Source organism: Panulirus ornatus, chromosome 36 (genome assembly GCF_036320965.1).
Source record: "Panulirus ornatus isolate Po-2019 chromosome 36, ASM3632096v1, whole genome shotgun sequence".
NCBI lineage: Eukaryota > Metazoa > Arthropoda > Malacostraca > Decapoda > Palinuridae > Panulirus > Panulirus ornatus.
In genome coordinates this window covers 19,011,974-19,035,973 of record NC_092259.1, presented here as the reverse complement: position 1 = coordinate 19,035,973, position 24,000 = coordinate 19,011,974, and the positions used below count along the sequence as shown (strand labels likewise).

Below are 24,000 nucleotides of genomic sequence, written 5' to 3'. Positions count from 1 at the left end.
AAAGAAATGGCCCAACCCACCCCCATACACATGTATATACATACGTCCACACACGCAAATATACATACCTACACAGCTTTCCATGGTTTACCCCAGACGCTTCACATGCCCTGATTCAATCCACTGACAGCACGTCAACCCCGGTATACCACATCGCTCCAATTCACTCTATTCCTTGCCCTCCTTTCACCCTCCTGCATGTTCAGGCCCCGATCACACAAAATCTTTTTCACTCCATCTTTCCACCTCCAATTTGGTCTCCCTCTTCTCCTCGTTCCCTCCACCTCCGACACATATATTCTCTTGGTCAATCTTTCCTCACTCATTCTCTCCATGTGCCCGAAACCATTTCAAAACACCCTCTTCTGCTCTCTCAACCACGCTCTTTTTATTTCCACACATCTCTCTTACCCTTACGTTACTTACTCGATCAAACCACCTCACACCACATATTGTCCTCAAACATCTCATTTCCAGCACATCCATCCTCCTGCGCACAACTCTATCCATAGCCCACGTCTCGCAACCATACAACATTGTTGGAACCACTATTCCTTCAAACATACCCATTTTTGCTTTCCGAGATAATGTTCTCGACTTCCACACATTCTTCAAGGCTCCAGAATTTTCGCCCCCTCCCCCACCCTATGATCCACTTCCGCTTCCATGGTTCCATCCGCTGCCAGATCCACTCCCAGATATCTAAAACACTTCACTTCCTCCAGTTTTTCTCCATTCAAACTCACCTCCCAATTGACTTGACCCTCAACCCTACTGTACCTAATAACCTTGCTCTTATTCACATTTACTCTTAACTTTCTTCTTTCACACACTTTACCAAACTCAGTCACCAGCTTCTGCAGTTTCTCACATGAATCAGCCACCAGCGCTGTATCATCAGCGAACAACAACTGACTCACTTCCCAAGCTCTCTCATCCCCAACAGACTTCATACTTGCCCCTCTTTCCAAAACTCTTGCATTCACCTCCCTAACAACCCCATCCATAAACAAATTAAACAACCATGGAGACATCACACACCCCTGCCGCAAACCTACATTCACTGAGAACCAATCACTTTCCTCTCTACCTACACGTACACATGCCTTACATCCTCGATAAAAACTTTTCACTGCTTCTAACAACTTGCCTCCCACACCATATATTCTGAATACCTTCCACAGAGCATCTCTATCAACTCTATCATATGCCTTCTCCAGATCCATAAATGCTACATACAAATCCATTTGCTTTTCTAAGTATTTCTCACATACATTCTTCAAATCAAACACCTGATCCACACATCCTCTACCACTTCTGAAACCACACTGCTCTTCCCCAATCTGACGCTCTGTACATGCCTTCACCCTCTCAATCAATATCTTCCCATATAATTTACCAGGAATACTCAACAAACTTATTCCTCTGTAATTTGAGCACTCACTCTTATCCCCTTTGCCTTTGTACAATGGCACTATGCACGCATTCCGCCAATCCTCAGGCACCTCACCATGAGTCATACATACATTAAATAACCTTACCAACCAGTCAACAAGACAGTCACCCCCTTTTTTAATAAATTCCACTGCAATACCATCCAAACCTGCTGCCTTGCCGGCTTTCATCTTCCGCAAAGCTTTTACTACTTCTTCTCTGTTTACCAAATCATTTTCCCTAACCCTCTCACTTTGCACACCACCTCGACCAAAACACCCTATATCTGCCACTCTATCATCAAACACATTCAACAAACCTTCAAAATACTCACTCCATCTCCTTCTCACATCACCACTACTTGTTATCACCTCCCCATTTGCGCCCTTCACTGAAGTTCCCATTTGCTCCCTTGTCTTACGCACTTTATTTACCTCCTTCCAGAACATCTTTTTATTCTCCCTAAAATTTAATGATACTCTCTCACCCCAACTCTCATTTGCCCTTTTTTTCACCTGTTGCACCTTTCTCTTGACCTCCTGTCTCTTTCTTTTATACATCTCCCACTCAATGTATTCTATATTTTTTCAGTTTACAATGACGGGCTACAGCCAGAGCAGAGAGGCACTAGACATGGATGTGACCAAAGTTGGTCGGCCTGTGTCGCTGGTGAGGAAGCCTGCAGTGTACGTGCAACGCCGTGTGGCAGTGCTTTTAGCTTTTCTCTTCGTGAGCGCTACTTTGGCGACTGGACTCTTGGTGTACTTCAACTCCTCACAGGCCGAGGGAACCAGCAAGAAGACTCTCGACCTTACAGTGAGCACGGTGAGAACCTTCTCATGAGCAGCAACTTCTCTTAAAGGTCACAAAATCAAAGCAGAAGCAAGTTCAATCTGAGGCAGGTTTTGTGGAATTTTAATTGAAGTTCGTGAGAGATTTTTTTTCACGAGTTCTTGATCATAAAAACACAACTTCTGTTGAATGTTTCTCCTGACATCGAAAATGAAGATTATACAGATATACAGATGCAAGCAAAAGGATATAACAAAGGTTATCAATCACAATATTGTTCAACGTCAAAAACATATTTTGATTTAGGAGAGTCAGCCAACACGTTACGCTCCATAAACAATTCTCTTCTTGATACCGTCATAATATGAACACATGTTTAGCTATTCACTTACCTTTCTGCTTATCTATGTGAGTCTGTCTATCTCTTTATCTACGTATGTATTTATGTATACAAATTCACTTTCGGTACATCATATATGACACCTGAAGAATGAGTGAGCAGATGTGTACTTCCTTCTCCTGTTACCTGGCGCGACCTCTCAGTTATTAACTAACTCCCGTGCCACCAGAAATGTCATTGAATCTTCTGTTATTGAATACACAAAGAATTGTAATATCAACATTAGTGAAGGCGTATGCAAATTGGATAGCTTTATTGTTGATGAAATTTTGAAAACAATTCCCTTGTTGTCCACATTATCATTTTATGATACGCTTGATGCCAGACTCGAACCCACCCGACCTACATTCGGACATTCAATTGTTTACCAAATGGCGTCCTAGCTACGTCTCTTAGTTGTATATCGACTGACTGGTATATTTCTGATGATGCGATTATTTCACGAAAATGCACTTGGGAACTTGTCGTGTTTTATTTCCCCGTGCTTTGTCAATTCTCTCATAATGACTTGGTTAATATATGTGGCGCTGCTAGACGGCTGCCACAGCGCTGGAGCTCCCGTCTTTTACTTCCTTTTTTCAACCTTTCCTCGCAAGTCTGCCATTTTTGGACTTTCCTACATAAGCATGAATGCCTCTGGAACAATGCTACCACAATGGAAGCAGAAATTGTACGCGATTTGTGGCATAATTCTTTGTGTTATAATGGTGACTGCAACCACGAATGTAAACATGCGGTACGACAGTGCTTCCCTGCTCAACCTGCGACCCTCGCTGGACTCACCTTTACCTGCCGAATTCATCAATAATGTAAGAAGACTACAAGAACTACAGGCAAGTCACAAGGAGAAGGTATACTCAGAAAATGAAACAGCTAGAAAGCACAGCAAGCGAAGAAGAGGGCGGCGCAGCGGTGTACGAGTGAGAACGAGGAGACGTGGCATGAAGACCCCATGCCAACTATCACCTTTGGTAACATACGCTCAATTAGAAATAAAATGGTTGAGTTATGTACCAACTGTAAGTTTATTCAAGAATATAGAGACAGTGCAGTAATTGCCCTCACGGCTGCAAGATTGGGATGCGGACAGTAGTGAATATTGACGGATTTGTATTGGTACGGTCTGACAGGGAGGGTGTTGATAAGGTGGGGTTGCTGCTTACAGTAATGAGAGATGGTGCTCACAAATTAATGTTAAGGAAATCTACTGTGACAATAACATAGAGTACTTAGCCTTTACCTGTCCTCCCTTTTATTTGCCACGTGAATTTAACAAGATCATTTTAGTACTTGTGTATATACCCCCGGATGGGGATTATTCTGTAGCAGCAGATATTGTAGAAAACTGTGTTACAAAGTGTGAAAATGAAAGCCCAAACAGTGCAGTAATTGTTTAGGAGATTTTAACCATTGTGATTTTCAAGGAAAAGTTCCCACGTATGAACAGACAGTAAATTGTGCCACTAGAGGTAATGCGACACTAGACAAGATGTATTGCAATATTAAGGATGGATATAAAGTTTTCCAACGACCAAACATTGGAAATGGCGACCACAACATGTTATACTGCGTACCTACATATAAACAATTACTGAAATGAGTGAAACCGAAAGAAAATGAGATTAGAAAATGGGATAATAAGAGCATGGAACAACTACAAGCATGTGTTGACTGGACTGACTGGTCTGTCCTCATAGAAAATGGGACCGACATCAACAGTAGACACTTTTAATGCATATTTCCACTTTTGCTTTGATATGATCGTCCCACCCGAGAAAATAAAGATATATCCAAACAATAAACCATGGATTAAAAAAGAACTGAAATCAATGCTAAATGGAAAACATAGACTTGTGCGGAATGGAAGTGATGCTGAAAGAAGAACATTGCAAAGAAACATAGATAAGAAAATAACTGAATCTAAAAGAATATACAAAGAAAAAGTTGAAGGCATGTTTAAGACAAATAGAATAAAAGACGCTTGGAAGGGACTTAAAACCCTGTGCGGGCACAAGAAGAAACAGAGTATGCCTGAACCAAAAAATATCAACATATATGTGAATGAAAAAAAAAAAAGGGGGTGACTGTATTGTTGACTGGTTGGTAAGGTTATTTAATGTATGTATGACTCATGGTGAGGTGCCTGAGGATTGGCGGAATGCGTGCATAGTGCCATTGTACAAAGGCAAAGGGGATAAGAGTGAGTGCTCAAATTACAGAGGTATAAGTTTGTTGAGTATTCCTGGTAAATTATATGGGAGGGTATTGATTGAGAGGGTGAAGGCATGTACAGAGCATCAGATTGGGGAAGAGCAGTGTGGTTTCAGAAGTGGTAGAGGATGTGTGGATCAGGTGTTTGCTTTGAAGAATGTATGTGAGAAATACTTAGAAAAGCAAATGGATTTGTATGTAGCATTTATGGATCTGGAGAAGGCATATGATAGAGTTGATAGAGATGCTCTGTGGAAGGTATTAAGAATATATGGTGTGGGAGGCAAGTTGTTAGAAGCAGTGAAAAGTTTTTATCGAGGATGTAAGGCATGTGTACGTGTAGGAAGAGAGGAAAGTGATTGGTTCTCAGTGAATGTAGGTTTGCGGCAGGGGTGTGTGATGTCTCCATGGTTGTTTAATTTGTTTATGGATGGGGTTGTTAGGGAGGTAAATGCAAGAGTTTTGGAAAGAGGGGCAAGTATGAAGTCTGTTGGGGATGAGAGAGCTTGGGAAGTGAGTCAGTTGTTGTTCGCTGATGATACAGCGCTGGTGGCTGATTCATGTGAGAAACTGCAGAAGCTGGTGACTGAGTTTGGTAAAGTGTGTGGAAGAAGAAAGTTAAGAGTAAATGTGAATAAGAGCAAGGTTATTAGGTACAGTAGGGTTGAGGGTCAAGTCAATTGGGAGGTAAGTTTGAATGGAGAAAAACTGGAGGAAGTAAAGTGTTTTAGATATCTGGGAGTGGATCTGGCAGCGGATGGAACCATGGAAGCTGAAGTGGATCATAGGGTGGGGGAGGGGGCGAAAATTCTGGGGGCCTTGAAGAATGTGTGGAAGTCGAGAACATTATCTCGGAAAGCAAAAATGGGTATGTTTGAAGGAATAGTGGTTCCAACAATGTTGTATGGTTGCGAGACGTGGGCTATGGATAGAGTTGTGCGCAGGAGGATGGATGTGCTGGAAATGAGATGTTTGAGGACAATGTGTGGTGTGAGGTGTTTGATCGAGTGAGTAACGTAAGGGTAAGAGAGATGTGTGGAAATAAAAAGAGCGTGGTTGAGAGAGCAGAAGAGGGTGTTTTGAAGTGGTTTGGGCACATGGAGAGAATGAGTGAGGAAAGATTGACCAAGAGGATATATGTGTCGGAGGTGGAGGGAACGAGGAGAAGAGGGAGACCAAATTGGAGGTGGAAAGATGGAGTGAAAAAGATTTTGTGTGATCGGGGCCTGAACATGCAGGAGGGTGAAAGGAGGGCAAGGAATAGAGTGAATTGGAGCGATGTGGTATACCGGGGTTGACGTGCTGTCAGTGGATTGAATCAAGGCATGTGAAGCGTCTGGGGTAAACCATGGAAAGCTGTGTAGGTGTGTATATTTGCGTGTGTGGACGTATGTATATACATGTGTATGGGGGGGGGGAGTTGGGCCATTTCTTTCGTCTGTTTCCTTGCGCTACCTCGCAAACGCGGGAGACAGCGACAAAGTATAATAATTATAATAATAATGTGAATGAAATGAATGCGTTTCTTGCGAGATTTGAAAGACATGATTTCAGTGATGCGTGTAATGAGGTAATGACAGAAATACAATCTAACAATGATGAGAGAATTATAATTAGGCAAGAAGACGTACAGAAGTCCCTTCAGAAAATACGAGCAGGTAAAGCTACAGGGCCTGACGGGATGCCTGCAAGGGTACTTAAACGCTGTGCTAAACACCTGTACTGACCACATTATTTCAGGACTCAATAGATCAGGGAGTCGTGCCTTGTAAATGGAAAGAATCGGAAGTGAAACCTATTGCAAAAATTAACTGTCCGAAAGATCCCAAAGATTTTAGACCTGTAGTATTGACATCTAACATTATGAAATGTTTAGAAAGTATATTGAAAAACTACATCTGTGAAAGAACAAATAATTTAAAAGACCCTATGCAGTTTGCTTATTGATATAATAGGAGTGTACAGGATGCAACACTTACATTATTAAATGATGTTAACGAGCACTTAGATAAGACTAAATCACAAATTAGAGCACTGTTCATCGATTTTAGTTCAGCATTTAACACAATGCAACCTCATATTTTGCTTAATAAAATGTTACAAATGAGTGTAAATAGAAACATCTTAAAATGGATTTTTAGCTTTTTACCGCAGAGACCTCAATATACCAATGTAAATAATGTCAAGTCTAACGTGGTAGTTACCAACACAGGAGCCCCCCAAGGTTGGGTATTGTCCCCTGTTCTCTTTACCTTGTACACACATGATTGTAGGAGTGGAACTGATGACTGTACGATTATAAAATATGCCGACCATACAGTTATCCTAGGAAAAGTTGTCAATGATAATTATGAACCCTATTTAACTCAAGTCAAAAAATTTGTTGGCTGGAGTAAACAAAATCTTTTGGAGCTTATTGTTAAGAAAACTAAGGAACTGAAAATAAACATGTACCCGACTTATTAACAATTGAGGAAGAACACGTTCAAAGTGTAAACCAGTACAAGTATTTGGGACTTATGATTGATGACCACTTGTAAGGCAGTGTTAATATGGATATGGTGTCAAGGAAATGTAACCAAAGACTACACTTTGTACGTATATTGCGCAACCTAAATGTACATAAAGTGATCATTAACTTATGTACCAAATCAATATTAGAATCTAAATTTTTCAGTGACTGCCTGGTATGGGAAACTTACTTGTAAAGATAAAAATAAGTTGGGAAGAATTGTTAAAATGGCAGGAAAATTAGGTGCGGCGACCACATCACTAGATAAGCTTTATCAGACAGGCGTAATGAAACAAGTAGATAGGATTATGAAAGATGTAACCCATCCGCTATACAATTGTTACACATATTTAAAATCAGGAAGGAGGTTAGCTTTGCCCATGCAGCGTACTGATAGATACAGAAAGTCTTTTGTACCTAAAAGCGTCCTCCTTTTCAGTCATTTGTCATCACAATAGGAAAGTAAAATATTAAAGTGTTTCCATTAATATTTTATTGCTTTATTGATTTTATTATTCTTTTACTGTAGAAACACTAGTGAGCTCTCAAAGCCAAGAAGAATTTCATTTTGTAATATATCTTGTATTACAATTTGACTAATAAAAACTTACTTACTTACTTACTTACTTAATAGTTTGAAACTGCCTGGGGACATATTTAAGTTCTTAGTATTATCAATTAAGACAGATTCAATGACGTTACGTGTGACATAATCAGCAGAGGGGTATAAAATAACGGGATTTTCAAGATCTATGGCCAGGGTGATCATTTTCATGACAATGTTTAGCGATCGCATTTTTGTGGTCAACCCTGCGTACTGAATGTCTGTGCCATTAACACGCCTCCATCACAGTTATACCACATACCTTGCATTTAACGACGTAAACACTGCCAATTGTTGCATGATTTGGCCTACTATTTATTTGTCACATTTTTGTTACAAGAAGCATAAGATGTCTTCCTAGCTTTCCAGTAAACTTTGTTCACAAACCACTTGAGATGATATAACTTCTTGTAAAAACGAAGTGACAAATAAGGATAAGTCTAAACGTTTAGTGTTGCCCTATTCTGCCAGCTCAGCTATTCCAAGAGATGTTATTTCATATCGCTTTACTGATTATGCCACATGTAACGTCATTGAATCTGTCTTAATTGATAATACTAAGAAATTTAATTTTTGCTCGGGCAAATTCAAAGCCCATCCTAGCATTAACCAAATCATTATGAGAGAATTGACAAAACATGAAAACATGAATAAAGTTGTTCATGACACATCCAACTGCTCAGGTCAACCACGCCACCTGACCCCCCCCCCCCCCCCCCCTCAGGCCCTTCCCTAAATCAGTCCCTTACAAGGATTACGACCAGACCAGACAAAGTGGACGATGCTTGACTTAGAAAAATTGGTGGTCGACAGCTGGAAGCAAGTGTGATCTTGAGATTTAAATAACTGGCAGCTCATAATGAGGTGGATTGTCTCCATGAAACATGCAGTGCCACATGTATAGAAAAATTACATGTTAGGTTCAATTCTATGAACTCATACGGAAGTGCGATTTCACATTCATAATTATCATCATGGACAAGTGTGATCATATATATATATATATATATATATATATATATATATATATATATATATATATATATATATATATATATATATATATATATATATATATTCGCTTTGTCGCTGTCTCCCGCGTTTGCGAGGTAGCGCAAGGAAACAGACGAAAGAAATGGCCCAACCCACCCCCATACACATGTATATACATACGTCCACACACGCAAATATACATACCTACACAGCTTTCCATGATTTACCCCAGACGCTTCACATGCCCTGATTCAATCCACTGACAGCACGTCAACCCCGGTATACCACATCGATCCAATTCGCTCTATTCCTTGCCCTCCTTTCACCCTCCTGCATGTTCAGGCCCCGATCACACAAAATCTTTTTCACTCCATCTTTCCACCTCCAATTTCGTCTCCCACTTCTCCTCGTTCCCTCCACCTCCGACACATATATCCTCTTGGTCAATCTTTCCACACTCATTCTCTCCATGTGCCCAAACCATTTCAAAACACCCTCTTCTGCTCTCTCAACCACGCTCTTTGTATTTCCACACATCTCTCTTATTCTTACGTTACTTACTCGATCAAACCACCTCACACCACACATTGTCCTCAGACATCTCATTTCCAGCACATCCATCCTCCTGCGCACAACTCTATCCATAGCCCACGCCTCGCAACCATACAGCATTGTTGGAACCACTATTCCTTCAAACATACCCATTTTTGCTTTCCGAGATAATGTTCTCGACTTCCACACATTCTTCAAGGCTCCCAGGATTTTCGCCCCCTCCCCCACCCTATGATCCACTTCCGCTTCCATGGTTCCATCCACTGCCAGATCCACTCCCAGATATCTAAAACACTTTACTTCCTCCAGTTTTTCACCATTCAAACTTACCTCCAAATTGACTTGACCCTCAACCCTACTGTACCTAATAACCTTGCTCTTATTCACATTTACTCTTAACTTTCTTCTTTCACACCCTTTACCAAACTCAGTCACCAGCTTCTGCAGTTTCTCACATGAATCAGCCACCAGCGCTGTATCATCAGCGAACAACAACTGACTCACTTCCCAAGCTCTCTCATCCCCAAGAAATGTGTTTTAGATATCTGGGAGTGGATCTGGCAGCGGATGGAACCATGGAAGCGGAAGTGGATCATAGGGTGGTGGAGGGGGCGAAAATTCTGGGAGCCTTGAAGAATGTGTGGAAGTCGAGAACATTATCTCGGAAAGCAAAAAATGGGTATGTTTGAAGGAATAGTGGTTCCAACAATGTTGTATGGTTGCGAGGCGTGGACTATGGATAGAGTTGTGCGCAGGAGGATGGATGCGCTGGAAAGCAGATGTTTGAGGACAATGTGTGGTGTGAGGTGGTTTGATCGAGTAAGTAACGTAAGGGTAAGAGAGATGTGTGGAAATAAAAAGAGCGTGGTTGAGAGAGCAGAAGAGGGTGTTTTGAAATGGTTTGGTCACATAGAGAGAATGAGTGAGGAAAGATTGACCAAGAGGATATATGTGTCGGAGGTGGAGGGAACGAGGAGAAGAGGGAGACCAAATTGGAGGTGGAAAGATGGAGTGAAAAAGATTTTGTGTGATCGGGGCCTGAACATGCAGGAGGGTGAAAGGAGGGCAAAGAATAGAGTGAATTGGAGCGATGTGGTATACCGGGGTTGACGTGCTGTCAGTGGATTGAATCAAGGCATGTGTATGGGGGTGGGTTGGGCCATTTCCTTCGTCTGTTTCCTTGCGCTACCTCGCAAACGCGGGAGTCAGCGACAAAGCAAAAAAAAAAAAAAATATATATATATATATATATATATATATATATATATATATATATATATATATATATATATATATATATATATATATAACATACAAACCTCCAACAGCCAGGATCGAACAGGGGTCCCGGGTTCGATCCTGGCTGTTGGAGGCTTGTATGTTCTATGAAGGTGCGCGTTCATATGCACTTTATTCGTATACATATATATATATATATATATATATATATATATATATATATATATATATATATATATATATATATATATATATATACGCATGCGTTGAAATGCATAGGTATATATATGTGCGTTTGTGGACGTGTATTATATGCATGTATACATGGGTGGGTTGGGCCATACCCTCGTCTGTTTCGTTGCACTACCTCGGTAACGCGGGAGACAGCGACAATGTATGATAAAAATTCAAAGTAAAAAGAATATATATATATATATATATATATATATATATATATATATATATATATATATATATATATATATATATATATATATATATATATTCAACAAACCTTCAAAATACTCATTCCATCTCCTTCTCACATCACCACTACTTGTTATCACCTCCCCATTTACGCCCTTCACTGAAGTTCCCATTTGCTCCCTTGTCTTACGCACCCTATTTACCTCCTTCCAGAACATCTTTTTATTCTCCCTAAAATTTACTGATAGTCTCTCACCCCAACTCTCATTTGCCCTTTTTTTCACCTCTTGCACCTTTCTCTTGACCTCCTGTCTCTTTCTTTTATACTTCTCCCACTCAATTGCATTTTTTCCCTGCAAAAATCGTCCAAATGCCTCTCTCTTCTCTTTCACTAATACTCTTACTTCTTCATCCCACCACTCACTACCCTTTCTAAACAGCCCACCTCCCACTCTTCTCATGCCACAAGCATCTTTTGCGCAATCCATCACTGATTCCCTAAATACATCCCATTCCTCCCCCACTCCCCTTACTTCCATTGTTCTCACCTTTTTCCATTCTGTACACAGTCTCTCCTGATACTTCTTCACACAGGTCTCCTTCCCAAGCTCACTTACTCTCACCACCTTCTTCACCCCAACATTCACTCTTCTTTTCTGAAAACCCATACTAATCTTCACCTTAGCCTCCACAAGATAATGATCAGACATCCCTCCAGTTGCACCTCTCAGCACATTGACATCCAAAAGTCTCTCTTTCGCACGCCTGTCAATTAACACGTAATCCAATAACGCTCTCTGGCCATCTCTCCTACTTACATAAGTATACTTATGTATATCTCGCTTTTTAAACCAGGTATTCCCAATCATCAGTCCTTTTTCAGCACATAAATCTACAAGCTCTTCACCATTTCCATTTACAACACTGAACACCCCATGCATACCAATTATTCCCTCAACTGCCACATTACTCACCTTTGCATTCAAATCACCCATCACTATAACCCGGTCTGATGACAGAGTGGCAGATATAGGGTGTTTGGGTCGAGGTGGTGTGCAAAGTGAGAGGGTTAGGGAAAATGATTTGGTAAACAGAGAGGAGGTAGTAAAAGCTTTGCGGAAGATGAAAGCCGGCAAGGCAGCAGGTTTGGATGGTATTGCAGTGAAATTTATTAAAAAAGGGAGTGACTGTATTGTTGACTGGTTGGTAAGGTTATTTAATGTATGTATGACTCATGGTGAGGTGCCTGAGGATTGGCGGAATGCGTGCATAGTGCCATTGTACAAAGGCAAAGGGGATAAGAGTGAGTGCTCAAATTACAGAGGTATAAGTTTGTTGAGTATTCCTGGTAAATTATATGGGAGAGTATTGATTGAGAGGGTGAAGGCATGTACAGAGCATCAGATTGGGGAAGAGCAGTGTGGTTTCAGAAGTGGTAGAGGATGTGTGGATCAGGTGTTTGCTTTGAAGAATGTATGCGAGAAATACTTAGAAAAGCAAATGGATTTGTATGTAGCATTTATGGATCTGGAGAAGGCATATGATAGAGTTGATAGAGATGCTCTGTGGAAGGTATTAAGAATATATGGTGTGGGAGGCAAGTTGTTAGAAGCAGTGAAAAGTTTTTATCGAGGATGTAAGGCATGTGTACGTGTAGGAAGAGAGGAAAGTGATTGGTTCTCAGTGAATGTAGGTTTGCGGCAGGGGTGTGTGATGTCTCCATGGTTGTTTAATTTGTTTATGGATGGGGTTGTTAGGGAGGTAAATGCAAGAGTCTTGGAAAGAGGGGCAAGTATGAAGTCTGTTGGGGATGAGAGAGCTTGGGAAGTGAGTCAGTTGTTGTTCGCTGATGATACAGCGCTGGTGGCGGATTCATGTGAGAAACTGCAGAAGCTGGTGACGGAGTTTGGTAAAGTGTGTGGAAGAAGAAAGTTAAGAGTAAATGTGAATAAGAGCAAGGTTATTAGGTACAGTAGGGTTGAGGGTCAAGTCAATTGGGAGGTGAGTTTGAATGGAGAAAAACTGGAGGAAGTGAAGTGTTTTAGATATCTGGGAGTGGATCTGTCAGCGGATGGAACCATGGAAGCGGAAGTGGATCATAGGGTGGGGGAGGGGGCGAAAATTTTGAAAGCCTTGAAAAATGTGTGGAAGTCGAGAACATTATCCCGGAAAGCAAAAATGGGTATGTTTGAAGGAATAGTAGTTCCAACAATGTTGTATGGTTGCGAGGCGTGGGCTATGGATAGAGTTGTGCGCAGGAGGATGGATGTTCTGGAAATGAGATGTTTGAGGACAATGTGTGGTGTGAGGTGGTTTGATCGAGTAAGTAACGTAAGGGTAAGAGAGATGTGTGGAAATAAAAAGAGCGTGGTTGAGAGAGCAGAAGAGGGTGTTTTGAAATGGTTTGGGCACATGGAGAGAATGAGTGAGGAAAGATTGACCAAGAGGATATATGTGTCGGAGGTGGAGGGAACGAGGAGAAGAGGGAGACCAAATTGGAGGTGGAAAGATGGAGTGAAAAGGATTTTGTGTGATCGGGGCCTGAACATGCAGGAGGGTGAAAGGAGGGCAAGGAATAGAGTGAATTGGAGCGATGTGGTATACAGGGGTTGACGTGCTGTCAGTGGATTGAATCAAGGCATGTGAAGCGTCCGGGGTAAACCATGGAAAGCTGTGTAGGTATGTATATTTGCGTGTGTGGACGTGTGTATGTACATGTGTATGGGGGGGGGTTGGGCCATTTCTTTCGTCTGTTTCCTTGCGCTATCTCGCAAACGCGGGAGACAGCGACAAAGTATAAAAAAAAAAAAAAAAAAAAAATATATATATATATATATATATATATATATATATATATATATATATATATATATATATATATATATATGTGTGTGTGTGTGTGTGTGTGTGTGTGGTGTGAGGTGGTTTGATTGGATAAGTAACGTAAGGGTAAGAGAGATGTGTGGAAATAAAAAGAGCGTGGTTGAGAGAGCAGAAGAGGGTGTTTTGAAATGGTTTGGGCACATGGAGAGAATGAGTGAGGAAAGATTGACCAAGAGGATATATGTGTCGGAGGTGGAGGGAACGAGAAGTGGGAGACGAAATTGGAGGTGGAAAGATGGAGTGAAAAAGATTTTGTGTGATCGGGGCCTGAACATGCAGGAGGGTGAAAGGAGGGCAAGGAATAGAGTGAATTGGATCGATGTGGTATACCGGGGTTGACGTGCTGTCAGTGGATTGAATCAGGGCATGTGGAGCGTCTGGGGTAAACCATGGAAAGTTGTGTAGGTATGTATATTTGCGTGTGTGGACGTGTATGTATATACATGTGTATGGGGGTGGGTTGGGCCATTTCTTTCGTCTGTTTCCTTGCGCTACCTCGCAAATGCGGGAGACAGCGACAAAGCAAAAAAAAAAAAGAATATATATATATATATATATATATATATATATATATATTTATATATATATATATATATATATATATATATATATATATATATATATATATATATATATATATATATATATATATTCATATATATATATATATATATATATATATATATATTCATATATATATATATATATATGTATATATATATATATATATATATATATATATATATATATATATATATATATATATATATATATATATATATATATATATATATATATTTGTAAGGATGGGATGTGCCAAGGCTCGTCTCCATAAAGAATGTAAAATTCTTGTTCTGGAAATAGAAAGGGAACAGACGAGCAAGTACAGGAGCAAGGTCAGAGATACACTCTTTCAGTACACGGGGTTGGATGCCATCAGGACCTTGAGCGTTTCTCGTGTTATGTTTATTGTTTATATTTCCAGCACAAATGTTAATCTCTTAATGTTTCTTTTGATAATTATGGTAATGTACACTTCATGCTGACGTTTACTTTGACATAAGAGTTTCGAAGTTTCTTTGCGGATATTTACATGAATTATCTAATCATGTACGTTTTTTGATCTCTTTGAGTTTCTTTTTTGCATTTTTTATAGATGACATCAAATTCTTTATTCCAAACATCAGTGAAATCTTTAAATCTAAAATTGGTATTTCCTTTCGAGACTTTCATGTTGACCAACACTACACTCATTTCTCGTGAACCCACTCAACGTTGCATGCAGTGTTGAAAGTTACCTGTCGAGATGACCAGCTCTTCTTCAGCACATATCTCTACATGTTCTTCACTTCTTTCATTCACAGGTGAAATCCTGTTGTGAAAATGTAAGGAAGTAATCCCCAGATTGATTGGGTAATATCAAAAGTGGATTACAAGAGGCAAATGATTATTCGTGCTCATGCGTATGGTAACGACTGAAGTGGAAGATAGAAGCGTGATTGGAGAGGAAATGAATTTGTGTCAGAAGTTTTGACGTGAGGAATCGAGTATTAGTGATGGGTGATTTATAGATAATGGCGAGTGATGTGGCAGTTGAGCCTATCAAATGGGGGGAATGAGGATCCTAGTGTGAATGAAAGTAGTGAACAGCTCATTGATTTGGATGCCGTAAATGGCTTGGAATACCTGGTTTGAATAGATGGACAAGCGATAGTGTACGTGGATGAGTAAGATAGATGGTAAGAGGACATCATTGGGTCGTGTTCTAATTGATAGGCGTACAAAAGAGAGGCTTTTGGATATGAATGTATTTAGAGGTGGGGTATCTAGGGTGATGCCTAATCACTATTCGATGGTGGCGAAGTTTATAGAAGCTCTAAGAAACTCTAAAGTTTTATTGATGTGAAAAATGTAGGGAAAGTGAGGAAGCTTACGCAAGAGTCTTGTGTCAAAACATACCAGAAGAGAATGAGTGAAGAATGACAAAAGATAAAAGCAAACTAAAGCAAGAGAGTGGGCGAGTATTGGGGGGGTGTTTAGGGCTGCAGTGCTTACATGTGCTTGTGTGGTACACGGAAGGTGAGGAGGCGGGGAATAAGTTACTTGTGAAGATAAAAGAGAGATGTATGGGCGCCACTTACAGGGAAGGAGTGTGAGTCACTGAGAGTTGTACATGAGTGGCAGATGAAATATGAAAATATAAAAGTGCAATGGCTATAAAGGAGAGCAAATGACAATACGAATAAGAGAGTATCAGCAAACTTCAGAAGAAAAATGAAATGCTTTGGAGGAAGTTCAGTAATGAAAGGAGAACAAAAGAACAATTGGAAGCATCAGTGAAGTGGGAAGATGGGAAAGTGAAAATAGATAGAAAGGGAAAGAGAAAATGGAGTGAGTCATTTGAAGGATATTTAGATGTATTCGACGAGGGGGGGGTGATGTAGGTGTAGGGGGGGGGTGATGTAGGTGTAGGCGGGGTGATGTAGGTGTAGGGGGGGTGATGTAGGTGTAGGGGGGTGATGTAGGTAGGGGTGATGTAGGTGTAGGGGGGTGATGTAGGTGTAGGCGGGGTGATGTAGGTGTAGGGGGGTGATGTAGGTGTAGGGGGGGGTGCATGGTGTTTTGACTCTGGAAGTATACGAGGCGAAAGAATCATAACAAATGGTTTGGTGAGAAGAGAAGTGGTGAACTAGCGTGGGTGAAGTGTGGCAATGCGACTCGAGTGTATGATGGTATTGCGGTTTAATATTTTAAGAAAGGGAATGACTGTTTTTCATTGGATGAATAAGATTTTCAGTGTACGCTTGGCGCATTATGAGGTGGTGCCTAAGGACTGGGGGGATGTCTGTACAGTGTCATCTGTTAAAGGCAAAAGGCAATTAACTGATTCTCGTTTTCCCGATACATAAGTTTGTTACGTGTGCCTGGCAAGGTGTATGGACGGAGCATCTGATCCTGGAGGAAGGATGTGGTTTCAGGAGCGGTACAAGACGTGTGGGTCTGCTGTTTGCTTCGAAGAATTTGTGAGAAATACCAAGAAAAACATCAAGATCTGAGTGAGGCATATCTGGAGGAGGTGATAGAGAAGGCTGGTGGAAGGTGTTGTGAGTATGATAGTGTGTGGCAAGATAGCAGTAGTGATGGTAAGGCAGGTAAACACCAAGGTAGGAATGATGTCATCCACTTAATTCTTCTTTACATCACAACAGTAATTCTTTCAGCTCCACTCCTTCATTTTTTCATTCTACATTTGTCTTGAACAAGCTCCATTGGAGGAAAAATTGCAAATATTAGATTGGTTTCTTTTAGTCCTTCAAATATTCAACAGAGTAATAAGCTAACAATGTGATAATTGGTCAAGAGTAAAGTACACTTAAATAACTAGGCAGTTTGCTCTACCATGAGAGTTGTTTAAAGAAAAACAGTAAATACATAATGACAGAGCTATATTCACCATCATGGAGATGATCTCCCTGGTTAATACATTCACCAACATGGAGGAGATGATCTCCCTGGTTAATACATTCACCATCATGGAGGAGATGATCTCCCTGGTTAATACATTCACCATCATGGAGGAGATGATCTCCCTGGTTAATACATTCACCATCATGGAGGAGATGATCTCCCTGGTTAATACATTCACCATCATGGAGGAGATGATCTCCCTGGTTAATACATTCACCATCATGGAGGAGATGATCTCCCTGGTTAATACATTCACCATCATGGAGGAGATAATCTCCCTAGTTAATACATTCACCATCATGGAGGAGATGACCTCCCTGGTTAATATATTCACCATCATGGAGGAGATGATCTCCCTGGTTAATACATTCACCATCATGGAGGAGATGATCTCCCTGGTTAATACATTTACCATCATGGAGGACATGATCTCACTGGTTAATACATTCACCATCATGGAGAAGATGATCTCCCTGGTTAATACATTCACCATCATGGAGGAGATGATCTCCCTGGTTAATACATTCACCATCATGGAGGGGATAATCTCACTGGTTAATACATTCACCATCATGGAGGAGATGATCTCACTGGTTAATACATTCACCATCATGGAGGAGATGATCTCCCTGATTAATACATTCACCATCATGGAGGAGATGATCTCCCTGGTTAATACATTCACCATCATGGAGGAGATGATCTCCCTGGTTAATACATTCACCATCATGGAGGAGATGATCTCCCTGGTTAATACATTCACCATCATGGAGGAGATGATTTCCCTGGTTAATACATTCACCATCATGGAGGAGATGATCTCCCTGGTTAATACATTCACCATCATGGAGGAGATGATCTCCCTGGTTAATACATTCACCAACATGGAGGAGATGATCTCCCTGGTTAATACATTCACTATCATGGAGGAGATGATCTCCCTGGTTAATACATTCACCAACATGGAGGAGATGATCTCCCTGGTTAATACATTCACCATCATGGAGGAGATGATCTCCCTGGTTAATACATTCACCATCATGGAGGAGATGATCTCCCTGGTTAATACATTCACCAACATGGAGGAGATGATCTCCCTGGTTAATACATTCACCAACATGGAGGAGATGATCTCCCTGGTTAATACATTCACCAACATGGAGGAGATGATCTCACTGGTTAATACATTCACCATCATGGAGGAGATGATCTCCCTGATTAATACATTCTCCATCATGGAGGCGATGATCTCCCTGGTTAATACATTCACCAACATGGAGGAGATGATCTCCCTGGTTAATACATTCACCATCATGGAGGAGATGATCTCCCTGGTTAATACATTCACCAACATGGAGGAGATGATCTCCCTGGTTAATACATTCACCATCATGGAGGAGATGATCTCCCTGGTTAATACATTCACCATCATGGAGGAGATGATCTCCCTGGTTAATACATTCACCATCATGGAGGAGATGATCTCCCTGGTTAATACATTCACCATCATGGAGGAGATGATCTCCCTGGTTAATACATTCACCATCATGGAGGAGATGATCTCCTGGTTAATACATTCACCATCATGGAGGAGATGATCTCAGCTGGGTTAATACATTCACCATCATGGAGGAGATGATCTCCCTGGTTAATACATTCACCAACATGGAGAGATGATCTCCCTGGTTAATACATCCACCAACATGGAAGAGATGATCTCCCTTGGTTAATACAATTCACCATCATGGAGGAGATGATCTCCCTGGTTTAATACATTCACCAACATGGAGAGATGATCTCCCTGGTTAATACATTCACCATCATGGAGGAGATGATCTACCCTGGATTAATACATTCACCAACATGGAGGAGATGATCTCCCTGGTTAATACATTCACCAACATGGAGGAGATGATTTCCCTGGTTAATACATTCACCATCATGGAGGAGATGATCTCCCTTGTTAATACATTCACCATCATGGAGGAGATAATCTCACTGGTTAATACATTCACCATCATGGAGGAGATGATCTCCCTGGTTAATACATTCACCATCATGGAGGAGATGATCTCCCTGGTTAATACATTCACCAACATGGAGGAGATGATCTCCCTGGTTAAGACATTCACCATCATGGAGGAGATGATCTCCCTGGTTAATACATTCACCAACATGGAGGAGATGATCTCCCTGGTTAATACATTCACCATCATGGAGGAGATGATCTCCCTGGTTAATACATTCACCATCATGGAGGAGATGATCTCCCTGATTAATACATTCACCAACATGGAGGAGATGATCTCCCTGGTTAATACATTCACCATCATGGAGGAGATGATCTCCCTGGTTAATACATTCACCATCATGGAGGAGATGATCTCCCTGGTTAATACATTCACCAACATGGGGGAGATGATCTCCCTGGTTAATACATTCACCATCATGGAGGAGATGATCTCCCTGGTTAATACATTCACCATCATGGAGGAGATGATCTCACTGGTTAATACATTCACCATCATGGAGGAGATGATCTCCCTGGTTAATACATTCACCATCATGGAGGAGATGATCTCCCTGGTTAATACATTCACCAACATGGAGGAGATGATCTCCCTGGTTAATACATTCACCATCATGGAGGAGATGATCTCCCTGGTTAATACATTTACCATCATGGAGGAGATGATCTCCCTGGTTAATACATTCACCAACATGGAGGAGATGATCTCCCTGGTTAATACATTCACCATCATGGAGGAGATGATCTCCCTGGTTAATACATTCACCATCATGGAGGAGATGATCTCACTGGTTAATACATTCACCATCATGGAGGAGATGATCTCCCTGGTTAATACATTCACCATCATGGAGGAGATGATCTCCCTGGTTAATACATTCACCAACATGGAGGAGATGATCTCCCTGGTTAATACATTCACCATCATGGAGGAGATGATCTCCCTGGTTAATACATTCACCAACATGGAGGAGATGATCTCCCTGGTTAATACATTCACCATCATGGAGGAGATGATCTCCCTTGTTAATACATTCACCATCATGGAGGAGATGATCTCCCTGATTTTAATCAATGTTTATATGGTCAACATTCCTCACCTGAACCTCAATCTATTTTCTTTGCAGCCTCTACAAGAGACAGGTGTGGGTGGTGTCGTCCCACAAGAGACAGGTGTGGGTAGTGGTGTCGTCCTACAAGAGACAGGTGTGGGTGGTGTCGTGCCACATGAGACGGGTGTGGGTGCTGTCGTCGTCCCACAAGATACAGGTGTGGGTGGTGGTGTCGTCCCACAAGAGACAGGTGTGGGTGGTGGTGGTGTCGTCCTACAAGAGACAGGTGTGGGTGGTGTCGTCCCACAAGAGACAGGTGTGGGTGCTGTCGTCGTCCCACAAGATACAGGTGTGGGTGGTGGTGTCGTCCCACAAGAGACAGGTGTGGGTGGTGGTGGTGTCGTCCTACAAGAGACAGGTGTGGGTGGTGTCGTCCTACAAGAGACAGGTGTGGGTGGTGTCGTCCTACAAGAGACAGGTGTGGGTGGTGTCGTCCTACAAGAGACAGGTGTGGGTGGTGGTGTCGTCCTACAAGAGACAGGTGTGGGTGGTGTCGTCCTACAAGAGACAGGTGTGGGTGGTGTCGTCCTACAAGAGACAGGTGTGGATGGTTTCGTCCCACAAGAGACAGGTGTGGGTGCTGGTGGTGTCGTCCCACAAGAGACAGGTGTGGGTGATGGTGTCGTCCTACAAGAGACAGGTGTGGGTGGTGTCGTCCTACAAGAGACAGGTGTGGGTGGTGTCGTCCTACAAGAGACAGGTGTGGGTGGTGTCGTCCTACAAGAGACAGGTGTGGGTGCTGGTGGTGTCGTCCCACAAGAGACAGGTGTGGGTGGTGTCGTCCCACAAGAGACAGGTGTGGGTGGTGTCGTGCCACAAGAGACAGGTGTGGGTGGTGTCGTCGTCCCACAAGAGACAGGTGTGGGTGGTGTCGTCCCACAAGAGACAGGTGTGGGTGGTGTCGTCCTACAAGAGACAGGTGTGGGTGGTGTCGTCGTCCCACAAGAGACAGGTGTGGGTGATGGTGTCGTCCTACAAGAGACAGGTGTGGGTGGTGTCGTCGTCCTACAAGAGAAAGGTGTGGGTGGTGTCGTCGTCCCACAAGAGACAGGTGTGGGTGGTGTCGTCGTCCCACCCAGCCGGGAGGAAGTGAACATCAGGTTGCCCCGGGCCCTGAAGCCCCTCCATTATATGGTCAAGCTTCAGCCGTTCATCAACGGTAACTTCAGCATCCAAGGCTTCGTGCAGGTCCGGATGGTGGCACTTCAGGCGACCTCCAACCTCACACTTCACATTGCTGATATCATCACGAAGAATGATACCATCAAGGTAAGCAGTATGATACATCACGTCTGGCAGTATGATACACCAGGTCTGGCAGTATGATACATCACGTCTGGCAGTATGATGCATCACGTCTGGCAGTATGATACACCAGGTCTGGCAGTATGATACACCAGGTCTGGCAGTATGATACACCAGGTCTGGCAGCATGATACGTCAGGTCTGGCAGTATGATACACCAGGTCTGGCAGTATGATACGTCAGGTCTGGCAGTATGATACACCAGGTCCGGCAGTATGATACACCAGGTCTGGCAGTATGATACACCAGGTCTGGCAGCATGATACACCAGGTCCAGCAGTATGATACACCAGGTCTGGCAGTATGATACACCAGGTCCAGCAGTATGATACACCAGGTCCGGCAGCATGATACACCAGGTCCAGCAGTATGATACACCAGGTCTGGCAGTATGATACACCAGGTCCAGCAGTATGATACCCCAGGTCTGGCAGTATGATGCATCACGTCTGGCAGTATGATACACCAGGTCTGGCAGCATGATACGTCAGGTCTGGCAGTATGATACACCAGGTCTGGCAGTATGATACACCAGGTCTGGCAGTATGATACACCAGGTCTGGCAGTATGATGCATCACGTCTGGCAGTATGATACACCAGGTCTGGCAGCATGATACACCAGGTCTGGCAGTATGATGCATCACGTCTGGCAGTATGATACACCAGGTCCAGCAGTATGATACACCAGGTCTGGCAGTATGATACATCACGTCTAGCAGTATGATACACCAGGTCTGGCAGCATGATACATCAGGTCTGGCAGCATGATACACCAGGTCTGGCAGCATGATACGTCAGGTCTGGCAGTATGATACACCAGGTCTGGCAGTATGATACATCACGTCTGGCAGTATGATACACCAGGTCTGGCAGTATGATACACCAGGTCCAGCAGTATGATACACCAGGTCTGGCAGCATGATACACCAGGTCTGGCAGCATGATACACCAGGTCTGGCAGCATGATACGTCAGGTCTGGCAGTATGATACACCAGGTCTGGCAGTATGATACATCACGTCTGGCAGTATGATACACCAGGTCTGGCAGTATGATACACCAGGTCCAGCAGTATGATACACCAGGTCTGGCAGTATGATACACCAGGTCCAGCAGTATGATACACCAGGTCTGGCAGTATGATGCATCACGTCTGGCAGTATGATACACCAGGTCTGGCAGCATGATACGTCAGGTCTGGCAGTATGATACACCAGGTCTGGCAGTATGATACACCAGGTCTGGCAGCATGATACGTCAGGTCTGGCAGTATGATACACCAGGTCTAGCAGTATGATACACCAGGTCTGGCAGCATGATACGTCAGGTCTGGCAGTATGATACACCAGGTCTGGCAGTATGATTCACCAGGTCCAGCAGTATGATGCACCAGGTCTGGCAGCATGATACACCAGGTCTGGCAGCATGATACGTCAGGTCTGGCAGTATGATTCACCAGGTCCAGCAGTATGATGCACCAGGTCCAGTGATCATCCGTATCATACAGCATGGATCATAGTGAGGTGCCTGAATATTGGAGGCGTAATGTATGTGTTGTGCCACAAGATAAACAATGATGAGTCATCATTATACAGGAATAGATGTGTTGATGTTTGTAACTGGTCAGTTGTAAACATGACCCGACATTATGAGGGAACCCAACTGTAAACATGACCCGACATTATGAGGGAACCCAACTGTAAACATGACCCGACATTATGAGGGGACCCAAACTGACTGGTTGGGTCAAACCCTCTTTGTATACAAGTGTTGTTTGATCCAATACTCTTACAATAACAAATTTGTTTCCCTTAATTTGATCCTTGAACTCTAGCTGTTTCCCATTGCATGTTAGTTCCTCTGTACGTATATACATATCATGATCTAATATCAACATCAATTGTGAGTTTAGATCAGTTTAGATTTTGACCGGAGCTACATCGCAAATATTACATAGATTCCATCAAGTATTGACAGTACATACTACAATGAAAATCAGATAACAGTCGTCCAAAGAATATCAGAACTGATTATACGAGA

The 24,000-nt window shown here is 42.3% G+C and overlaps 1 protein-coding gene across 35 annotated transcripts in view; it reads left to right on the top strand.

Moving 5' to 3' along the window:
* Positions 1-24,000, top strand: part of LOC139760425 (aminopeptidase N-like) — a 194,928-nt gene that overhangs the window by 22,956 nt on the left and 147,972 nt on the right. The window contains exons 2-8 of one of the 35 annotated variants that reach the window (XM_071683634.1): positions 2,026-2,259; positions 20,671-20,716; positions 20,813-20,845; positions 20,882-20,911; positions 20,945-21,196; positions 21,263-21,385; positions 21,422-21,924. In XM_071683634.1, the coding sequence (XP_071539735.1) occupies positions 2,032-2,259; positions 20,671-20,716; positions 20,813-20,845; positions 20,882-20,911; positions 20,945-21,196; positions 21,263-21,385; positions 21,422-21,924 (1,215 nt within the window). In that variant the 5' untranslated portion in view covers positions 2,026-2,031. Of the gene's footprint in view, positions 1-2,025; positions 2,260-20,670; positions 20,750-20,812; positions 21,197-21,226; positions 21,925-24,000 lie in introns of all 35 variants that reach the window. The other 34 variants (XM_071683661.1, XM_071683655.1, XM_071683638.1 and 31 more) reach the window with 34 other exon arrangements.